This window comes from Scophthalmus maximus, chromosome 18, assembly GCF_022379125.1.
Source record: "Scophthalmus maximus strain ysfricsl-2021 chromosome 18, ASM2237912v1, whole genome shotgun sequence".
NCBI lineage: Eukaryota > Metazoa > Chordata > Actinopteri > Pleuronectiformes > Scophthalmidae > Scophthalmus > Scophthalmus maximus.
In genome coordinates, this window is record NC_061532.1 from 17,490,001 (window position 1) to 17,509,383 (window position 19,383).

At 46.4% G+C, this 19,383-nt stretch overlaps 3 protein-coding genes across 5 annotated transcripts in view; 1 reads left to right on the forward strand and 2 right to left on the reverse strand.

The window, feature by feature from the left end:
• Positions 1-5,063, reverse strand: part of LOC118290247 (E3 ubiquitin-protein ligase TRIM9) — a 35,068-nt gene extending 30,005 nt beyond the window's left edge. Inside the window, exon 1 of one of the 2 annotated variants that reach the window (XM_035617784.2) lies at positions 4,032-5,063. In XM_035617784.2, the coding sequence (XP_035473677.2) occupies positions 4,032-5,060 (1,029 nt within the window). In that variant the 5' untranslated portion in view covers positions 5,061-5,063. The remainder of the gene's footprint in view (positions 1-4,031) is intronic. The other variant, XM_035617785.2, reaches the window with a different exon arrangement.
• A 3,197-nt stretch (positions 5,064-8,260) lies between these two features.
• On the reverse strand, positions 8,261-11,808 carry exoc8 (exocyst complex component 8). 2 transcript variants are annotated; one of them, XR_004786399.2, is made up of 5 exons: positions 10,493-11,808; positions 10,127-10,380; positions 9,724-9,972; positions 9,145-9,605; positions 8,261-8,861 (listed from the first exon to the last, which is right to left on the reverse strand). XR_004786399.2 is itself a non-coding variant. In XM_035617951.2 (4 exons), exons 1-4 carry the CDS (start codon positions 11,670-11,672, stop codon positions 9,198-9,200), a joined length of 2,091 nt encoding a protein of 696 aa, XP_035473844.2. In that variant the 5' UTR covers positions 11,673-11,808; the 3' UTR covers positions 8,261-9,197. The 2 variants fall into 2 exon arrangements, 1 of the variants encoding a protein (XP_035473844.2); XM_035617951.2 differs by having other exon boundaries at positions 8,261-9,605.
• Positions 11,809-12,399: 591 nt separating this feature from the next.
• Positions 12,400-16,634, forward strand: sprtn (SprT-like N-terminal domain). Its single transcript, XM_035618493.2, has 5 exons — positions 12,400-12,923; positions 13,498-13,597; positions 13,972-14,100; positions 14,208-14,520; positions 14,812-16,634. Exons 1-5 carry the CDS (start codon positions 12,607-12,609, stop codon positions 15,708-15,710), a joined length of 1,758 nt encoding a protein of 585 aa, XP_035474386.2. The 5' UTR covers positions 12,400-12,606; the 3' UTR covers positions 15,711-16,634.
• The last annotated feature ends 2,749 nt before the right edge of the window (positions 16,635-19,383 follow it).

The following is a 19,383-nucleotide window of genomic DNA, read 5'->3' on the forward strand; positions in this document are numbered from 1 at the left end:
CATAGATGGATAGATAGATACATAGATGGATAGATAGATAGATAGATGGATAGATAGATGGATAGATAGATAGATAGATAGATGGATAGATAGATACATAGATGGATAGATAGATACATAGATGGATAGATAGATACATAGATGGATAGATAGATAGATAGATGATAGATAGATGGATAGATAGATAGATAGATAGATGGATAGATAGATACATAGATGGATAGATAGATAGATAGATAAATAGATGGATAGATAGATAGATAGATGGATAGATAGATAAATAGATGGATAGATAGATAGATAGATGGATAGATAGATAAATAGATGGATAGATAGATAGATAGATAAATAGATGGATAGATAGATAGATGGATAGATAGATAAATAGATGGATAGATAGATAGATAGATGGATAGATAGATACTGTCGATCATATAAACCAGAGAATGACAGATACAGTAGATGGATACTAGATCGACAGAATGAACGATAGAACGAACAAATGATACATAGATAGATAGATATAACAGACGATATAACGATATAACAATAGAAAGAGATAGATAGACGGATAGATGGATGGATGGATGGATATAATGATAGAACGATAGAACGATCGATAGATAGACAGATGGATGGATGGATGGATGGATATAATGATAGAACGATCGATAGATAGACAGATGGATGGATGGATGGATGGATGGATAGATATAATGATATAATGATAGAACAATAGATAGAGAGAGAGATAGAAACACGCACAGCAGCAGAACCAGCGACTCTGCATTGGTGCTTTGCAATATTTAACTCAGAGCAGAGCCAGAGTCAACTACCCTTCAACGGATGGAGCTAGGTCACCAACACACACACACACACACACACACACACACACACACACACACACACACACACACACACACACACACACACACACACACACACACACACACACACACACACACACACACACACACACACACACACACACACACACACACACACACACGCACGCACGCACGTGTGTGGACACGTGTGTGCGTGCGCTTTAAATAGACAGTGTGTTTTCTGCCCCACTGATCAGAGGAAACTGGATCAGTGTGTCTTCCCTCTTCATTCCCTCAGTGACAGTTCATCCCTCCGCCGCTCCGCAGCAGTGGGGACTGACTCTGATGCTCCAGCCGCCGCCGACAACACGGAGATCGAAGACGACCACGAAAATCGACTGAGCCTCGTGGGTGTCACACTCTCAAGCGCCTCGTGTCGCTTGGCTGTTGAACTTCAGAAGTCAACACGGATCAAAAGTCCAGACGAACGTGTCCGTCAGCCATTTGAGCAGAGAAGCCCGAGCTCTAGTTCTGAGATATTTTGGACTCCTCGCGTTGGACATCTTTACACAGGAAGACGGGGCCGCCATCGATCTCCACCATATTAACTGAGTGGCGGCCATCTCTTATTCACACACACACACTCATTACTTATCAACGCCCTCTCTCGCTCCTGTACCCTGATGGGATTTTCACGGTCCGTTTGTGGGACGATAGGGAAGAAGACGGAGGACGGGCAGGAGGACACGAGGGGGAGGAGAGAGAGTTAATTAGGAGACGGAGGTAAAAGAGGGACACGCGTGCACGATGGATGAGCGATGAACGGGTCGACTGGAGGCTTCCGATCGCGCACAGGGAAACCGAGAGATTAGTCCCGATGACCCGCTTAGCGGGAGACAAAAATGGCTTTTAATTTACACTCATGGAGTGTGGGTGTGAGCAGGAGGAGGATGATCACGATGATGACGAGGGCCTTACGAATATGCCTCGTGAAACACAGGAAGTGGTCTGACGAGAGCTGCAGCTGCCAACAGGGTCACTGCTTCCTGCCCCCCGGGCCACAACCAGCAACATCGACAAGTGTTCTCTCCATCCGTAGATTTTTCTTATTGCCAACCATGTCACAGTGACAATGGCGAACCTGAGGCGACCCCTGGAGCAGACTCATTTTTTTAAATTAACGAAAGTCGAGTCGTTTGGAAAAAAAAAAAAAGAAGGGATAAATCATAAAATCAATTTAATCATCCTTTAATTAAAGAGACCGGTGATTATTTTTTTGGGCGGCAGGGAGGGGGGCAGGGGGGCGGGGTCAAGGAGGAGTAGGCTTGGACTGTGAAACACAGTGTTAACATCAGGTTCAAGACTCATTTTGTTCCATTAATTGATTTTTTTTAAATGTATTGTTATTATTATCATTATTATCATTGTGTCAAGAATACAGCTATGCACCACATTAAGGGAAGCCAGATCCAGAGAGCTGCAAGTGCGTTCATATCAATTAAAATGCATAAATGACTGACGCAGAATAAACTGTATACCTGTTATACTCAAGAGATATTAGAATAAATACAATCTAAATAGTCTTGCCTTCTTTTTAGGGATGTGAGACAAAGTTATGAAACTTTGACACATTATCCATCAAATTTTTCTCTCTTGATTGTTTCATAAAGCCAGTTCAGGGAACATTGGCTCTATTACATCATCGTATGTACAATGCAGGCTCAGGCAAACAGCTTTTTTTTACTCCAGAATCATTTTTAACCTGCAAACCCTTTAGCAGCTAAAGAGACGATAATGTTAAATATATAAGTCACTGCCACACTTTTGTTCTGTATAGCGTCGGAAGAAGTAATGAGATTAAAATAGATAGATAGATATATTTGGACCATATTGTGTGAGTGCAGGCCATGTTGATTTTTAGTATTAAGTAAAAGTATATGAATTTCACAATGATAACTTACTACATTACGAGGAACAGCGTTGCATTCATCAGGATCAGTCCTTACTTTCAAAGTTTGGCTCAATTCTTTGGAGTTTTTGGAATATTATCACTGATTATAATTAGAACCAGCCCTTTAACTGCTGACATGGTAGAACTTCATCTCCTGAATAAATCTTTGACGATGCATATTTCATAAGGCGGTTATCTATTTAACATGTGAAAATTTCCTCTGAAAGAGTGACTACGTGGATGAAATGCATTTACTTGAGTGAAAAGTATGATATTTCCTGCTGAAATGAGGTGAAGTAGAAGTATGAAGTGGCATAAAATGGAGAGAATCAGGTAAAGTACAAGTACCTCAACATTTTAAATACATACAATATATTACAGTACCCTTTTAAACAAGGTATTTTTTCAACCAACACACTCTCTCGCACACACACACACACACACACACATACACACACACAAACACATGCACAGCAGATGTGGGCCAGTAAAATGTGAAATAGCCAGACAGGGGCATGTGTGACCTACTGAAGTGATGAGTCATATTAAAACACTCACACGCACGCACGCACGCACGCACGCACACACACACACACACACACACACACACACACACACAGGGGATTTGGCGCCTACAGTAATTATCTTATTATGCGTGAATTCTGATTATCACACACACACACACACACACGCGCGCGCACTGTTATCTCATTTACTCATGTTGCCCCACATACAGTAAACCCAGAACTCCCACACAACATTTTGAGCAGCCCCTTACTTTGGAATCTGACGCTTCTAAAATTCGAAAAAACTGGAAACCATGGAGATGCTGAAGGGGCTTGTGGGGAGATGGATGAGAACCGATGTTAATTCAAAAGCATAACAACAACACGTTTAAAAATGAGAAGAGTGATTTCTTCGTATGAGCTGCTCAAATCCACTGGAGCCAAATCCACACGCAACACACACACACACACACACACAAACACGAACACACACACACACACACACACACACACACAGAGAGAGAGAGAGAAGGCTCAAAGCCATTTCAGGCATCTGTGTGTGTGTGTGTGTGTGTGTGTGTGTGTGTGTGTCCTTTACAACTGATTAGGATTCAACAGTTGATTGATCATCAGCCTATATATAGATTCTTGTCTTTCTCTCTCTCTCTCTTATATATATATATATATATATATATATATATATATATATATATATGGATGGATGCGCCGCGGGCCTGTGACACTCACCTTGTGTTGCTTCCACATCAGCGGCAGCGCCTTCACGTCGTGCTTGGCGTGCTTCCCCTCCTCCAGACACTTGACGCACACCGGAGCTCTGCAGCCGCAGCAGTACATGCTGAAGTTCTCCGCCTCGTGGTCCAGGCAGGTCGCCGGCTTCCGCGCGGTGGCGGGCGGCTGCTGAGCAGCGCCGCCGCCGCCGCCGCCCCCGGGTCCGCTGGGGGCGCCCCCGCCCGCCGCCTTCTTCACCGGCGGCACCAGGCGGTGCTTGGCGAGCGGACCGCGGGACGGGTGGCACCGCTGCTGGCAGGCGCTGCAGTAGAACACGTCGCACTGCTCGCACATCACCGCCGCGTCCGCCGGGTTGCGGTCGCACAGCTGGCACTTCACCGCCGCGGAGGAGGAGGAGGCGGCGGCGGCGGCGGCGGCGGCGCGGTTCTGCTGGTACCGCGCCACGATGGCCTCCAGGAGCCGGTTGCGGGGGAAGCCCCGCAGCCCCCGCTCGTCCAGCGAGACGCTCCGGTGGCACAGCGGGCAGGTGAGGGAGCAGTGGCGGTGCGCGGCCGCCGACGGCGGGAACACGCGCACGCCGTTCGGCGACTTGAGCGTGCACGGCGTGTACGAGCCGTAGCCGCTGTCCGTCTCGCTGTACAGACTCATCTTGTCCATGTCCAGGTAGTCGTAGTCGGAGCTGCCGGACGCGCGGCTCTGCGCCGGGGTCTCGCCCTCCGGCGTCTGCACGGTGATGTTGCGGGCGCAGGCCAGGCACACGTTGTGGGAGCACGGCAGCAGGACGGGCTCCCGGAAGAGGGAGCCGCACACGGGACACTTCAACTCTTCCTCCATCGCGTCGGCGGACCGGAGGGAGGAGGAAGAAGAGGAGGACGAGGAGGAAGGAGAAGAAGATGCTGCTTCGGCGAGGACACTCCAGCACCGACTGACACTGGACAGCTCCCTATCCCTGCGCTGCTCTGCGCATGCGCAGGGATAGGGAGGGGGCGGGGACTCCGCGGCTTGTGGTTTGAGTGATGGGTTCATTTAAAGACGGTGAAGCCCCGCCCCCCCCCCTCAGTTTGTGATGATTTATATACACAGGGTCACAACCAGCGTGGTTATTATTATATTAGGTTACTTTTATTGTTTATATTTCATCTCATTAAACCCTTTAAATGTAATTCATGTGATTTATGTGAACGCTACAACACTGCCAAGAATAATATTTCTATTTACTTGTAATTATATTGACCTAAAAGTAGTTGTAGTCAAACTGACAGTCTTAAAATACTACATAAATAATATTAGCATATACGGTAAAACACCCACATTTTTTATTTTATGTTTTTTTAATTTAAAAATAAACTTTCCCTATGATTAAAAACCATGAATTACCCTCCAAAAATGCATGAATAGGTAAATAGGCCTGAACGAAATATAACATTCAAAGCTTACAGATGATTTAGTGGTTTACCTTAATTCTTTTCCTTATAAAACAACAACAACATTTTAGGTATACTGAGAAAATAACCCTACTAGTGATGGAAGTACTCCGATCTGAGTGCAAATGTAAAAGTCCTGTGTTCAGTAACAAAACTTATGCTTACCGCATCAAGACTGAATTAAAAACCCTAACCATGGTTGAGGTAGGGATAAATTATTCACAGTTCGGTGGTTTAATCTGTAAAATGATCAGATTTTCCCCCCTAGTTTTGATTAAAAAAGGAACTGTTTGGTAAATCTAATATAAAACTAAAATCTATAAGAATAAGTTGTTTCCACAAAAATCATAAAGGGAAGTCTCCACTATTAACCAAGAAAGAAAAAAAACGCCCTGCACTGTTGGTCAACGATCGTCCATCACCGCGTCGACAGTAATGGTAGTCATGACGATTATAATGACCATCATTTATCTGACTTCCCTGATTATCTACATTCGTTCTGCCTGTCACTTTGAGACGAGGGTGTGCAAAAGGAACCAAACCGCAGATAAAGATGGTTAAAGTTAAAAAAAATATAAAAAACATGTGTGAGGCTGAAGATGCGGGAGAGCCGACAGATGCGAGGAACATCTGAACATCGGCGTCGATCCTGTTTACCTTTGTGTTGCTTGACGTCAGCCCTCTAAACATCTAATGGAGCAGACAGCCAGTGGAGTCCCTCAGGGAGCCGCATTAATCCCACACACACGGGGACAGATTTCCATTTATTAGCCCCGTTAGCAGCACATTATACCTGTAATTGAGATCTGATGGTGTGTGGTGAAACGAGACTGAGTCTTCACACGCACAGAACATCTGCATGTGCACAAACAAACATACACTATGTGCATTACTCTTGTTGCTCCACTCTATTGTGAGGAGACGTCCTCATAAAATATTTAATAACTTCACTGTAGGACTGGAGTTAAATTGTCACTTTGACGATGATGCCGAAGTGTAAATGGCTTTTATATAAGAAAAGAGTAACAATCTTTGTGAGATGCATCTGAAGAAAATCCAAATACCCAACAGCAATATCCTCTTTGTAATTTTGGGTCATTTTTACATAAGTTATGCTGAAAAATTGGGCCAGACTTTCTGTACCACAGGACAGAGCAACAACACAAACACACATCGTTTTTCCGTTAATATGCATACGAACTTTCATTTTTCAAATGATTACGGTTGCATTAAATATCCATAAGTTTTTCTGCAAAGTTACCAGTAACGAGTAAAAGGTGCAACGTTTACGTCTGACATGTAGAGAAGCGGAAGTATAAAGAAGCATTAACTGGAAATTACAGTAAATGAAGACTTAGTACATTTACTCCGATGACTTTGCACCAAAAATAATAGATTACTTCACCCTTTAAGATATCTTTATATTATAAGAAAAGCATATCACTTATCTGGCAAAGACAATGACCCCTGACAGGTCATGTAAGCTTCCCCCTTACTGTCAATGTGTAGAACTGTGTCGATGTGAAGCAGGTTTAGGAAAAAATGATCTTCTAATCTAACTAAGCTAATTAACTGTGTCCGTCTCCCCTTGGATGGAGCTGCTGAGATTTAGTACAGTGTCTCAAACTTTGCTGACCAAAAAATGATCTACTGTCCAGGTTAAATATTGACTGTATTTTCCTGAGGATTGTTGACTGAGTGAATGTTCTCTCCCATACCCCCCCCCCCCCCCCCCCCCCCCCCCCCCATGCCTCTCTCTAAGCAGATAACTTCGCCCGAGGCTTTCCCCCCCCACGAGCCCTCGATCACATCAGGGATTATAATGAGATGAGCTGCGGAGCAGAGAGAACAATCATGTGTCGCATCGTGAATCTAAAAATATCTGCATCGTCGTCGGTTCCTACGAAGAAAGAGGAGCATTTGTTTCCATGTTTCATAAACATAATCCAAATTGGTTTTACTAAATTTGACAAAAAGGATCATGTGCGAGGTACGTAATAAGTGAAATCAGGGCCATATCCTTTTTTTTTACGGTTATAATGTTTATTTTACTGATAATACATTATTTATAAATACAGTGACAGCCTAAATGAAAATTAAAATTAAATCTTTTCACACTATATTTCATAGCATATTATTTTACTTATGTTTCACAAAAAGATTATGGAAGTTTTCCTTAAATCTTCCTGTAAATTCATCATAATCTTCACCATCATTCCTGATTCGGAGCTGCCACAAGAGGGCGACATAGTCATGAAATGAGGTTCAAGAAATAAAATGAATTCTTTTTGTATAATTTGAAGACACGTTATTGGTAAAATTGTCAGGATGTAGAAAATTCCTACCCTTACTGATAAATTCACACAGGCAACATCCTTACTGTGTTTCAAATCGCTTCTTAAACTACGAATATTTGACATGAATGTGTATTATTTTTGTGTGCAACTTCATATTATTCACATCTTATGAACTTTTTTTTTTTTAATTGCCAATCTTTTAATTTCATTTTTTCGTTCTTTCTGTTAGGCAAAGTGTAGAATAAATAACGTCTGTTATTTTATCATGACAAATAAACGCCAAAATGCAAAACATGTCCTGCTTTTGATGATGAAATCACAAAAATGTAAGTTACCTCGCTCCACACAGGCGAGTCTGTTCCAGGGTCTTGGTATTGTCCATGCTGAATCACTTTTGCATTAAAAAGGCAAAATGACTGCTATGAAAAATGTATTTACAGTAGAACATCAACGAGGCGTTTCCATGAAGTGTAAATATTATATTGAACAAATAACGAAACAAAGGTTGCAATTTGTGCACGGTTGTCTTTTATTAAATTTCCCGTGTTTCTTTCAAACACAAACTTAGAGATTTTGACTATTACCGTGAAAACAGTGAGAAGTTATCAGTGCATCTTCTTTTCAGTCGTCCCTTTTTAAATCAGTCCTCTACTGAGCTAGAATCCTTTTTAGTGCCTGATAACCAAAAATTTTGAAATGGCATTAACATACACAGATACTGCATAAAGATTTTTTTGTGTTTGCAAATTTTAAATAAACATAGTGTCACGTGTGGCTAAAGGGGAAATAACATTGCCAGAATAATGGAAAAAATTAACTAGGGATGCACCGATAACACTTTTTTTTGCCGGCCGAGTACAAGTACAAGTACTTAGATTTAGCTACTTGCACCTATTTGAAAAGAAGAAATATACCTTTGGAATTTGTGGAGTCGCGGCTTTCACATGCCGTATAGCATGAAATATTATGATCTTCAGTACCAGCTTTTTTTGTTTTTGAACAGTTTGCGTGTGTTTGCTACAAACCGCTGACATTGCTCCTCCTCCTCCGCGTCATGCCGCCGACCTGCTCTACAGGACGCTATGCTGCTGTAGTGGTATCTGCTGCTGAAGTATCACAGTAGTTTTATTAGTACAAGTACAAGAGCGCAGTATCAGTGCATCCCTACAGTTAACATACAGATAATGTTTCATCAGTATCACTAGGTTTTTGTACGAGCGTCAGCACAAATTCAGGTGCAAAGTAGCGTTTCACACTTTCACACTTTTCCCAAGTTCTCCACGACACATCTGTCATTTTCTGTCCCGCTGTCTCCAAACAACTGCTGTTGAACTCGACAGGACATCCGCTCGCAGAATGTGTGTTTTGTTCACTATTGCAGCTTCTCACCTTTTTTCTTTTTTTCCATTTCAAAATTGTCCCGGAGGAAGTTGTCACTGGTCTCACACCATCGACGTGGTGCTCTCCGGGTTGACGCGCACCGGCCTGGTGCTCTTCCTCAGGTCCTGCAGCTGCTTGGCCGGCTTGCCCACGCCCTCCTCGAAGCGCCGCTCCACCACGGGCAGCACCGTGTCGTGCAGGAAGGCGGCGTTCAGCACGATGAAGGCCTTCTTCTCGGGGTCCTGCTCGCAGCGCAGGCTGTAGTCCACGTGCTGCACGGCCACCAGGATGATCTCCCGCAGGCTCTCCAGCAGCACCATGTGCAGCTCGGGGAAGTAGAGCTTCAGGCCCTCCTCCAGGAAGCTCATCATCTGCTTGGTGAAGGCCACGACCGTGTAGCTCAGGTTCACCCAGCAGTCGTCGCCGGTGAACTGCTCGAAGCTGCCCACGCCGCAGCCGCGCATCTCGTCCTGCGGAGGAAAAGGCGGCAATGAAGAGAAAAACAACAACAAGCAATCTTTCTCCAAAGTCGCTTCCTGCCCCTTGAACTGAAAAGGGACAGCTCAAGTGAGAGGCACACCAACGCACCTTGAGCTTGGCCACGGCCTCGGGGGTCATGAGGTTCAGCCTCCTCCACATCTCCTCCGAGTTGCGGTGCTTGGTGGCCTCGATGATGATGTCCTTGTAGCTCTGCAGCGCCGCCTTGATGTCCTTGACCAGCAGCGACTGCAGGCTGAAGGTCAGGTCCAGGCCGATCTCCGTCAGCTGCTGACAGTGCTCCTTGGCCACCTTGACGCACTCGGCGGCCGTCGACAGGCTCTCCTTGCTGTCAAACACCTGGAAAGCACACGCGCGCATCAATGACGTTATTGCATAGGTGAGAATTTCACCTCTTCTGTATTTCGCCTCGGTGAAAACACACATTTGCCATCACGAGCATCAACAGATTCTGACCTGATCTCCTATCTACTGTTGCCCGCTCCTCCCTCACCTGTTTGCTGAAGGCGTCCACGAACATCCTCATGGTCGACTTGGACCAGACCACGAAGGCCGAGTAGCAGCCCGTGTTCCCCGCAAAGTCCATCTCGAACTCCTTGGCCGTCTCCAGCAGGCTGGTGAAGAAGATGTTGCAGAGCTTGTGGATGTAGAGCAGCGTGGCGCCCTCGATGCGGAGCTGCCGTATGGCCGTCTGGACGGCGGCGGCGCGGTTCTTCAGGAACAGCTCGCAGGCCTTCGTGGACTGACCTGCAAAAACACGCAGAAATTCAGTGCAAATTTAGGGTTCAGTGGATTGGCTGAGGAGCCCCCACACCGAACTGTGCAAAGGATTTATGCTGTGTGAGGTGCAGCAAAGGACCTAGTCTGATGAGCTGCGACACAGCCCGCCTGGTGGCCTTAGGTCCTCCGCGGAGCGACCGATCCGGGGACAACTCGAACACCAGCACCTCCGTCAGCTGCCGCACGCGCTCCTCCACCGTTGCCCGGAGCGCCTTCACCCGCTGCGTGACCGGCAGCTCCTTGAGGTACTCGTTGAGCTTGTCCAGCAGGTCCACGGCGCCCTCGAAGTCCCTCTGGGCGATGCACACGTCCAGGTCCTCGGGCAGCTCCTGGATCCACTCCAGGCTGAGGTCCACGCGCTCCTCGGCGTCCGCCGGGCCCTCGTTGTCGTCGTCGTCGTCGCCGCCGTCGTCGTCGTCCTGCTCGAAGGGGTTGGTGGACACCTCGGCCCTCGCGGGCGGGGCGGGCGCCACCTCCTCCTTGGAGTGCCGGTCCTTGGTGGCCTTGTTCTTCTTGGTCTCGTCCAGGATCTCCAGCCACTCCTTCTTGATCTTGCTGTTCTCCGCCTGGAAGATGCGGCTGTCGGGGAACATGAGGATCTTGAACATGTCCTTCATGGGGGCGTTGTCCTTCACGTTGACCACGGCGAAGCTGTCCAGCTCGTACAGCGCGTTGTACTTGTACTTGACGGCGCCGCGGCGGTTGGGCAGCCAGGTGGCGATCAGCAGGCAGTCGTTCATGAGGAAGGCGTGCACCTTCTGGACGGGCGACATGTTGTCCACGTCGAACTCCACGAGGTCCCCGTTGTAGACCAGGTGCCTGCCCGGGGTGTCCATGATGTTCTTGCCGCCCTCCACCTTCTCCAGCAGCGAGGTGAGCGTCCGCTGCTTCAGCTCCTCCGTCTCCTTGGGGAAGGCGGCCTGCATCTCCTTGGAGGTCTCGTCCTTGTCGGTGGACAGCAGCGCCTGCGTGATGCTCTCCATGATGCTCTTCTGCTCCGTCAGGATGTGGCTCAGCTGGTACATCTCGCTCTCCAGGTACGAGATCTCCTTGGCCGTCTCGATGAACTGCCGGTAGTTCTTGTAGACGTTCTTCTTCAGGTTCTGCGCCGTCTCGTCGGCCAGGCTCTGGACCTTCTGACGGTGCTCCTGCAGGTCGCGGTCGCCGTCCGACAGCTGCGACAGCTGCTTCACGTAGTTCTGCGGCTCGAAGTTGGGCGACTCGAGCAGCTTCCGCAGTCGGCTTCCCGTCTCCGACATTGTTCCGTCGTGTGTTCTTCGTTCGCTTGTCGAGAAGAAACGTTGACGAATGAGGGATAAATGTGCGGAGGAGAAGAGTTTTCAGACGCTCCTCGGCTCATATCCGCTTGCGATCCTAAACAGGAAGCTGTGACCAGGTTGACGCCCTGAAGCGTCACGTGATTCAGGGCGGAAAAAGAGATGGTCAACAAATAGCTAAAAAAACGATATTATTATTATTTTACTTTTTAATTATACAATATAATATTTGTATTCAATAAGAAACTTTGTAATATAAACTAAAAAATTTTGAATTTGTTGATCATTTTCATGGATTTTTTTTCTCAATAAACGACAACAGAAAAACCATGGGTACAATTTTTATTGGCCAACGATTTAAAATGAGAGAAGACTACATAGCCCAGCGTGCATTGCGCTTATTTTCAAACAACGTAAACAGTTTCGTCAAGTTTGCGAGAACAATTCAAAGTTACCGCGGAAACTAACCTTTCAAATTTCACAACAAGAGCATAGGGTCGCAGCGGGTAACAAAGCGTTTGTATGCCACAGGAAATCTATCACTTATACATTAATTGTGTAAAAAATATACATTTTAAAAATGACGAAGAAGTGATATTAACCACTTCAAGCCAATAAGAAGAAATCAAAGTACAAGACAATATATGATTTTACACTGAACGCTTTTTTTTTTTTAAAGAAGTTTTATTTTGAAATCCTAAACGGAAACGGGCTGTGTTGCGATCAGTGGAAGAGATGGACTGTTGGCGGGTGTCAGCAAAAGCGTCGTCCGACGTGAAACTTCGATGCGTTATTCGGTGAAATTATGACACTGAATATGAATTAACTCATATTTTTTAACAGGATGTGTATTTTTACAGAAGGTTGTTCAACTTGAGGTTCATTCCGTCGCCTCGTTTTCATTCTTGGCCTCGCAATGGATGAGGATTTCCTCCTCGCCATCCGGCTGCAGGAGCAGTTCGACAGCGAGACGTCGTCGCCGTTCACGTCGAACCGTGTCGGCGACGACGAGCTCGGACAGAACAGCAAGAAGCGGAAGTTGGACGACGGCGGCGACGTGGACGTGGTCCCCCACCGGAGGCCGCCCGAGAGGCCGCTGTCCATCGTGGACGCGTCGTGGGAGACGCTGGACCCGAGCCCCGACGTCCGGGGCATGTTCCTGCAGTTCAACGACATGTTCTTCTGGGGGAAACTGTGCGGCGTGGAGGTGAAGTGGAGCCCCCGAATGACGCTGTGAGTCCCCGCGGTGTGGCGAGGCGTGTCGCAGTGGCCCTGGCGTGAGCGAAAGTCAGGCCGGAGGCGGAATGACGTTAAATTGGCGGATTTGTCTATGGAGTCTGGTTTGAGTGTCGGCGAGTTTTAACTAGGGGGTCGACCGATATGTTTATTTTGTCCCGGGCCGATACCGATACCGATTATTACTCATCTAAGAGACCGGTTACCGATATTTGTCTGCAGTAAAACAAAACTGAAAGAGAAAAAACAGTGTCAAAATTTACACAATTTAGAATAACACAAACTCTTAATACAAAATTTTGTTGAAATGCCCTGAAACATATTTTTACCTTTTAACATGTCCTTAAAGGGACAGTTCAGTGATTTCTAATTGGGGTTGTACGAGTTACTTATAATAATAATAATAATAAATATCATTTATAGAGCACTTATTGCTTAAACCAATCTCAAAGTACTTACTTAGTTGTAACCTAATAAATCTGTGCTGCCGATGTGTCAATTTTCCAGTGAAAATCTTAAGAAAGGGCTGTTTGTGCTGTATTTAAGGCCTCTTGTCCTTTTTCTCCCCCAGTTGTGCTGGCGTGTGCTCTTACGAAGGCCGAGGTGGACTGTGTTCCATCCGACTCAGTGAACCGCTGCTGAAGCTGAGACCTAGAAAAGACCTGGTTGAGGTGAGGTGACGAGTTCGTCCAATTCCTCTCAATCAGATTCCTCCAGAACGATCTTTTTTAACTGTAACCGCCCCCAGGAAACACTGAAAAAAACGCACAACACTTCATACATTGTTATACCAGTGAAACAGTTTATTGTGAAGCTTGAAATATATATATATAGTAAGTTCACATATAGCAGGATTAAAGTGTAAATAACAACGTTCAGGAAACATAAGCAGGTTAAGAATCATATTATATATATATATTATTATATTATAAGATTGATCCAAAATAGTTATTCTATACGACAGCAACCTTTCCTCCTAATGTCAGGGGACATTTGTCCTGCAGACAGATGTTTACAGATGATTTTTTTTGTTTTTTTCCTCCAGACTCTCCTCCACGAAATGATCCACGCCCTCCTGTTCGTGACCCAGAACAACCGGGACAGAGACGGTCACGGGCCCGAGTTCTGCAACCACATGAACCGCATCAACAAGGCCACCGGAACGAAGATTTCTGTACGCACACATCTCATTTTGCTCATTTTGCCAAACGTCTTTTTTTATCGATCGCGCTGTGACATAACCAATAAGATAATAAACGTGTGAGACGCCTCTCTCGTCAGGTCTACCACAGCTTCCACGACGAGGTGGACGTGTACCGGCAGCACTGGTGGCGATGCGACGGGCCCTGCCAGAGCCGCAAGCCCTACTTCGGCTACGTGAAGAGGGCCATGAACCGGGCTCCGTCCTCCCAGGACCCTTGGTGGGGAGACCACCAGAGGACGTGCGGCGGGACCTACACCAAGGTGAAGGAGCCTGAAGGATACGGCAAGAAGAAGGGCGGTAAAAAGGAGGGGAAGGCCGCGAGTAAGGAGGCCTCGGGAATCGGCAAAGCTTCGAGTACGACTAACGGAAAACCCTCAAGTACAACTGCAGGTAAAAGGCCTGGACGTCCTGTGTGTGAATGAAGTTGTAGTATTAGTCTGGCAACGCCAGGGCTAGAAGAACGAAGCAGGAGATCAGACGCGATTCCTGGAAGGAAAAGTTCCAGAAAATGTCCGGAATAACATTTTTGTTCCCTGGAAAATTTCAGGAAAAGTGTGGACGTCAATGCATGTTTTAAAGTCGCTGTACTGTTATGGAACATTCAATTGCATTGTATTGGAATCATTTATTTTGCACAGACATGTTGCTCGACTCTGATTTGCACTCTTTCTTCTCTCTCAGGTACTGGATCACAGGACATCAGGAATATTATCCCATTTAGCGGCAAAGGCTTCCTGCTCGGAGGGTCGTCACTGTCCGCCACGTCTTCGTCCCCGTCTCGCAGACCTACGGTGCCTGTTGAGAAAACTCCGTCGCCCAGTTCAATCTCCCCTCCTAAGAAACGCACGCCGCCGTCATTCCCGGCGATCACCCCTCCTGTTCCCTCCAGGGGCTTCCCCTCCGCCAGGCCAGCAGCCCCCGCGGGGCCGAGGCCGCCCACGAAGAGGTCCGTCAGTAACACGAGGGTGTTCGTCAACGTCAACGGGTCGCCGGTTCGAATCCCCAAACCCAACGGTAGCAGCGGCAGTGGCCGGGGAGCGGAGAAAACAAAGCAAAGGACCATCAGAGACTTGTTCAACGACACGGGCGTCGGCAAATCGGACGGTCAATCCTCCTCGGACAAAGACGCTAACAGAGGTTGGCTGACATCACCAAGGAGCGTCGTGAGCGCCTCCTCTGCCTCGACGTCTTTAAGTTCTTCGTCTAAGCCTGTAGTTCCTAACGAAGGCGTTCAGGATCAACCGGAGCAGTCAAAGTATTTCAACTATTCCAACACCGAGGGTGAATCAGGGGGTCCGACCTCGAGGCCGCGGCAGGGCGGCATCTTCGACTTCTTCCAAAAAACACAAGGCGCCGATTCAGCGGCATCGAGGGAATCGACAAATACAAAATCACCTGCAGTGCGGCAAAGAACTGCCACCGCCACCTCCTCCTCCTCCTCCTCGTCCTTTACTGCATCGTCTCTCAGCGTTCCTGCGTCCTCCTCTTCCTCTTCGTCACTCATGGTCAGCTGTCCCGTGTGCCAAGCAAAGGTGCAGGAGTCCAAGATCAACGAGCATCTCGATTCCTGCATCTCCTGAATAGAGGGGAATATAAAGGAGGACAAGACTGAAGGGGTGTTGCAATAACAAAAAAAGCCAGGAGAAGTTTCAGGGAATTTGCCGTGTTGATATCGGCTGCATGCTGATATTACATCACTTTTATGTTCCGGTTTTTACTTCCAGATTGGACTGATTTTCGAAGAGGTTTTACCTTTTTGCAGTGATAATAATTCTTCTGTCACGAGTGCCTGTCTGACAGAACGCCAGGGTTTTAACAGATGATGTGAGTTCACTGAGTTTTCATTTTTGTATCAGGCAAAACTAAACTAACAAAAATACCAGTAAATTCAGTTTGTCGTCTGGTAAAAGTTTTTTTTAAAGTTTTTTTTACCAGAAACAGAAACACTGAATATGACATCTTCTCATATTACCTTCCATCCTATTGATCGGGAAAGGGGGTCAAATCTATCCAATCATTCACTTCAAGCTGCATGGATCCACACACTGGACAATATCCGCCATGATTTGATCAGTACGACGTGAAACTTGACCGGGTGTGCCGTGTTACGTGCAGAGAAAGGTTATGTTGGGGTCCGACGTTCCCTTCAGACGGCAGGAGACGCCTGCGGACCGGCGGTGGATCAGATTTCACACTCGCTCGCTGTTTATTTCTACTCGTCCTGGCGTCGACACCGCACCCGTCTGCAGGGTCGGCTGCTGCGAGAGTGTCGTCCGCTGATCTTACGGACGTTCCCCGTCAGTCGGGTCTAAAATAGAACTTTTCCGGGTGGTTTGAATGCCTTTGTTGACTTTTAGACTGTAAAATGCCAATTTCACTGCGAAAGCATTTGAATTTTATATGTGTGTGTGTGTGTGTTCTTTTATATGTTGTGTTTGTTTTAAAGGAAGTTGCTAAATATGTTCAGGATATGTCGCCAAATAAAAAGTTTTTCTATCGATCAATTCACCTGAATATTTTCTCTGCCTTCGTCTGACCACCAATCTTCGCACCTAATGATAAAAAAAAAGTCAAACTTGAGTGTAATAATAATATGAATATTTGACCACAACGCATCGTCACACACTAAATATTCACAGCAGTAGTTTTTTTTGTGTGCTTTTTGTCTTTTGCAGGAATGACACCACGCTGACACCGTAGTGAAAGGAAAGGGGGGCGTGTCGGAGAGAGGGAGAGGAGGGCAGACAGATTGTGGGCGTACCAGAGCTGGTGGGCGAGTAGAGAGAGAGGGAGAGGGTCAGAGGTCAGACAGCGTGAGGCCAGCTGCTGATCAGGACTACGCCCTCCTGTCGCCGCAGCGAGGCCGGGGGCAGTGTGACAAAGCATGTCGCGATACACCCATCCCGTTTCAATGAACCACCGTCTGCTGCTGCTGCTGCTGCTGCACACATCTTTCATCACCATCTGGCCGCACATGATGCGTCACCCTGTCGTGTGATGAACTCATCTGGGAGAGGAAGCGCGGAGTATCTCAGATGTCTGAGATGTGACATTATAATGAATAATGAACAGACATTTCCTTTACGGGTTGTATTTTGCTCTGCACTCGGGAAGTAACAGCTCACGGGGAGCACTTGAACGCAACATAATGTACTTGAATGCAACAAGTCCTATTTCTGACTGTGAGCTCCAATAGTTTCTCCTCCTACTGTTCAAATGACATGATGCCATGTATTTTTATAACCTGAAACAGTATCAACCCGCTGCCCCACTTCGATCACCATAACTCAAATTGACCCCCCCCGTTCCTGTTTTCACTCAGGGAGGAAGCTGTCATCCATCCTCATCCCCTCCGGAGGCCCCCCGCAGCAGCTGTTCCATACCAGCCACTCCTCGTTCCTGACCCGCTGCGTATACTCTGACGCACTATAGGAAGCCGACCTCCTCCTCCGAACACACGCACACACGCACAAACAAACCTCCCTCCTTCCTTTCAGACCCCCATTGTCTCTCTTTGACAATGTCACATCCCAGACAAGCCCCAAGTTCAATGCGATGGCGTTCTGTCGGTTGTCGGCGCAGTCAGACGGGACCGGAAACACACCTGTGTTGTTAGTCAAGGTTCTTTCCGTGCAACAATCATATGCCAACATTGTTTAAAAATATATATATATATTAGTCAGTGTGATATTAAATCATTGCATTTCAATTCAGAAGGCAGCCCACTACAAAATCCTTTAAAATGTGTATTTACACATACTCTTACATTACATATATATATATATATATATATATATAATATTCAACATGAATATTGGTGATGTAGGTTTTTAAGGCACTTTTTGCTTGATCGTTCCTCCTCAAAATAATTGCAACGATGATAAAAAAATGTACAAAAACCACAAGGTAATGTTCAGCGAGTGACTTCACCAACGCTTTACGCTGTGGCGGAAAACCTCCAATAATTTATTAATATTAGAAAATGACCAAAATGTAAAATGCAAGCAAGTATAGTGCCACAGTTGCACCACAACGATTGTTGTCCGTATCAATTAATCGGTTCATTTTTCGTAATAATTTTGGGCGCTTTTTTTCTGAACAGCCATAAAACCCAAATATATTAAATAAAAGTGATAGGACATTGAGAAAAGCAGCGAGTCATCACTTCTGAGTCAGCAAATTGCAAATATTCTGTTTATCCGCATACACATTTTAACAACGGTTGGCCTCTTGTATCTTTTCAGGTACAATATACATGAAGGGGACTTAGAGAAATGGAAAGAAAGTAACAAGACGACGACAGACAAAGTGAACAATGCGTGATCGGCGGGGCGACCTTCGTGTCTGCATGTGTGTTTACTGCAATTCCATTTGGCCTCTGGGCGGGATGTCGCGTCTCCAGCTGGGGCATAAGCGGATATCTTGCTCGGGACCATTATTAGCCGGCCCACGCTGGGTGACGCCATCTCGTTGTGCTTTGCCGCAACGCAGATTAACGCCCGACTCCGCCATGGTCACGCGCGGCCCCACTCCCCAGGGGGGCCCCATCATACGCCTGATCCTTTGATCGCAGGCGGCAGTGATGATAATGATAAAGGAGGCGGCGGCTGCGGCGGCGATGAAAGCTTATAGAGCCGGGGGTCCTCCTGCTCGTATGAAACCCCCTACGGACAAAGCGGATTGCCCTTTGGAACCGTCTCTTTAAACTGTGCAGATGTGCACTGTTAGCTGAGGGCCAATTATCTGAAGAGCTGGAGCGGGCGGAGGGGATTTGGTGTTTTCCCCGGGTCGAAATGTAACGTACAGTATGTCGATACAGGCTGATATGAAACCAGTCAAAATCAGTTCACGACTTCAGACCGAGCGGTCGACTTGTTGATTATCGTTGACGTTGTTCAACATCAATGGGTTATAGGGTCTCCATGCAAAACTTTATAAAGATGCAACTTACAATTATTAGTTTCCCTCACTTTACTTTACAATAATCTAATTTCCATATTCATAATCTGACAGGTCTGGAAGTGAAACACTTGCAAATCTTTTGTGTGACAACCCCTGCGTCTTTTTCAACCAACACAAAATATATCATCATCAAATCATTATTCACTCGGGCTGTCAAAGAGTCAGGGCAGGTGAAATAATGCTTATGACAATAGTCATATCGAAACTGCACTGCATCTTTCAATAGTTGCGCAAGTTTAAGAAGTTTGTGGCAAGAATTCGTAGTGTTTAGTGTCAGAGGGAAATGAGTCA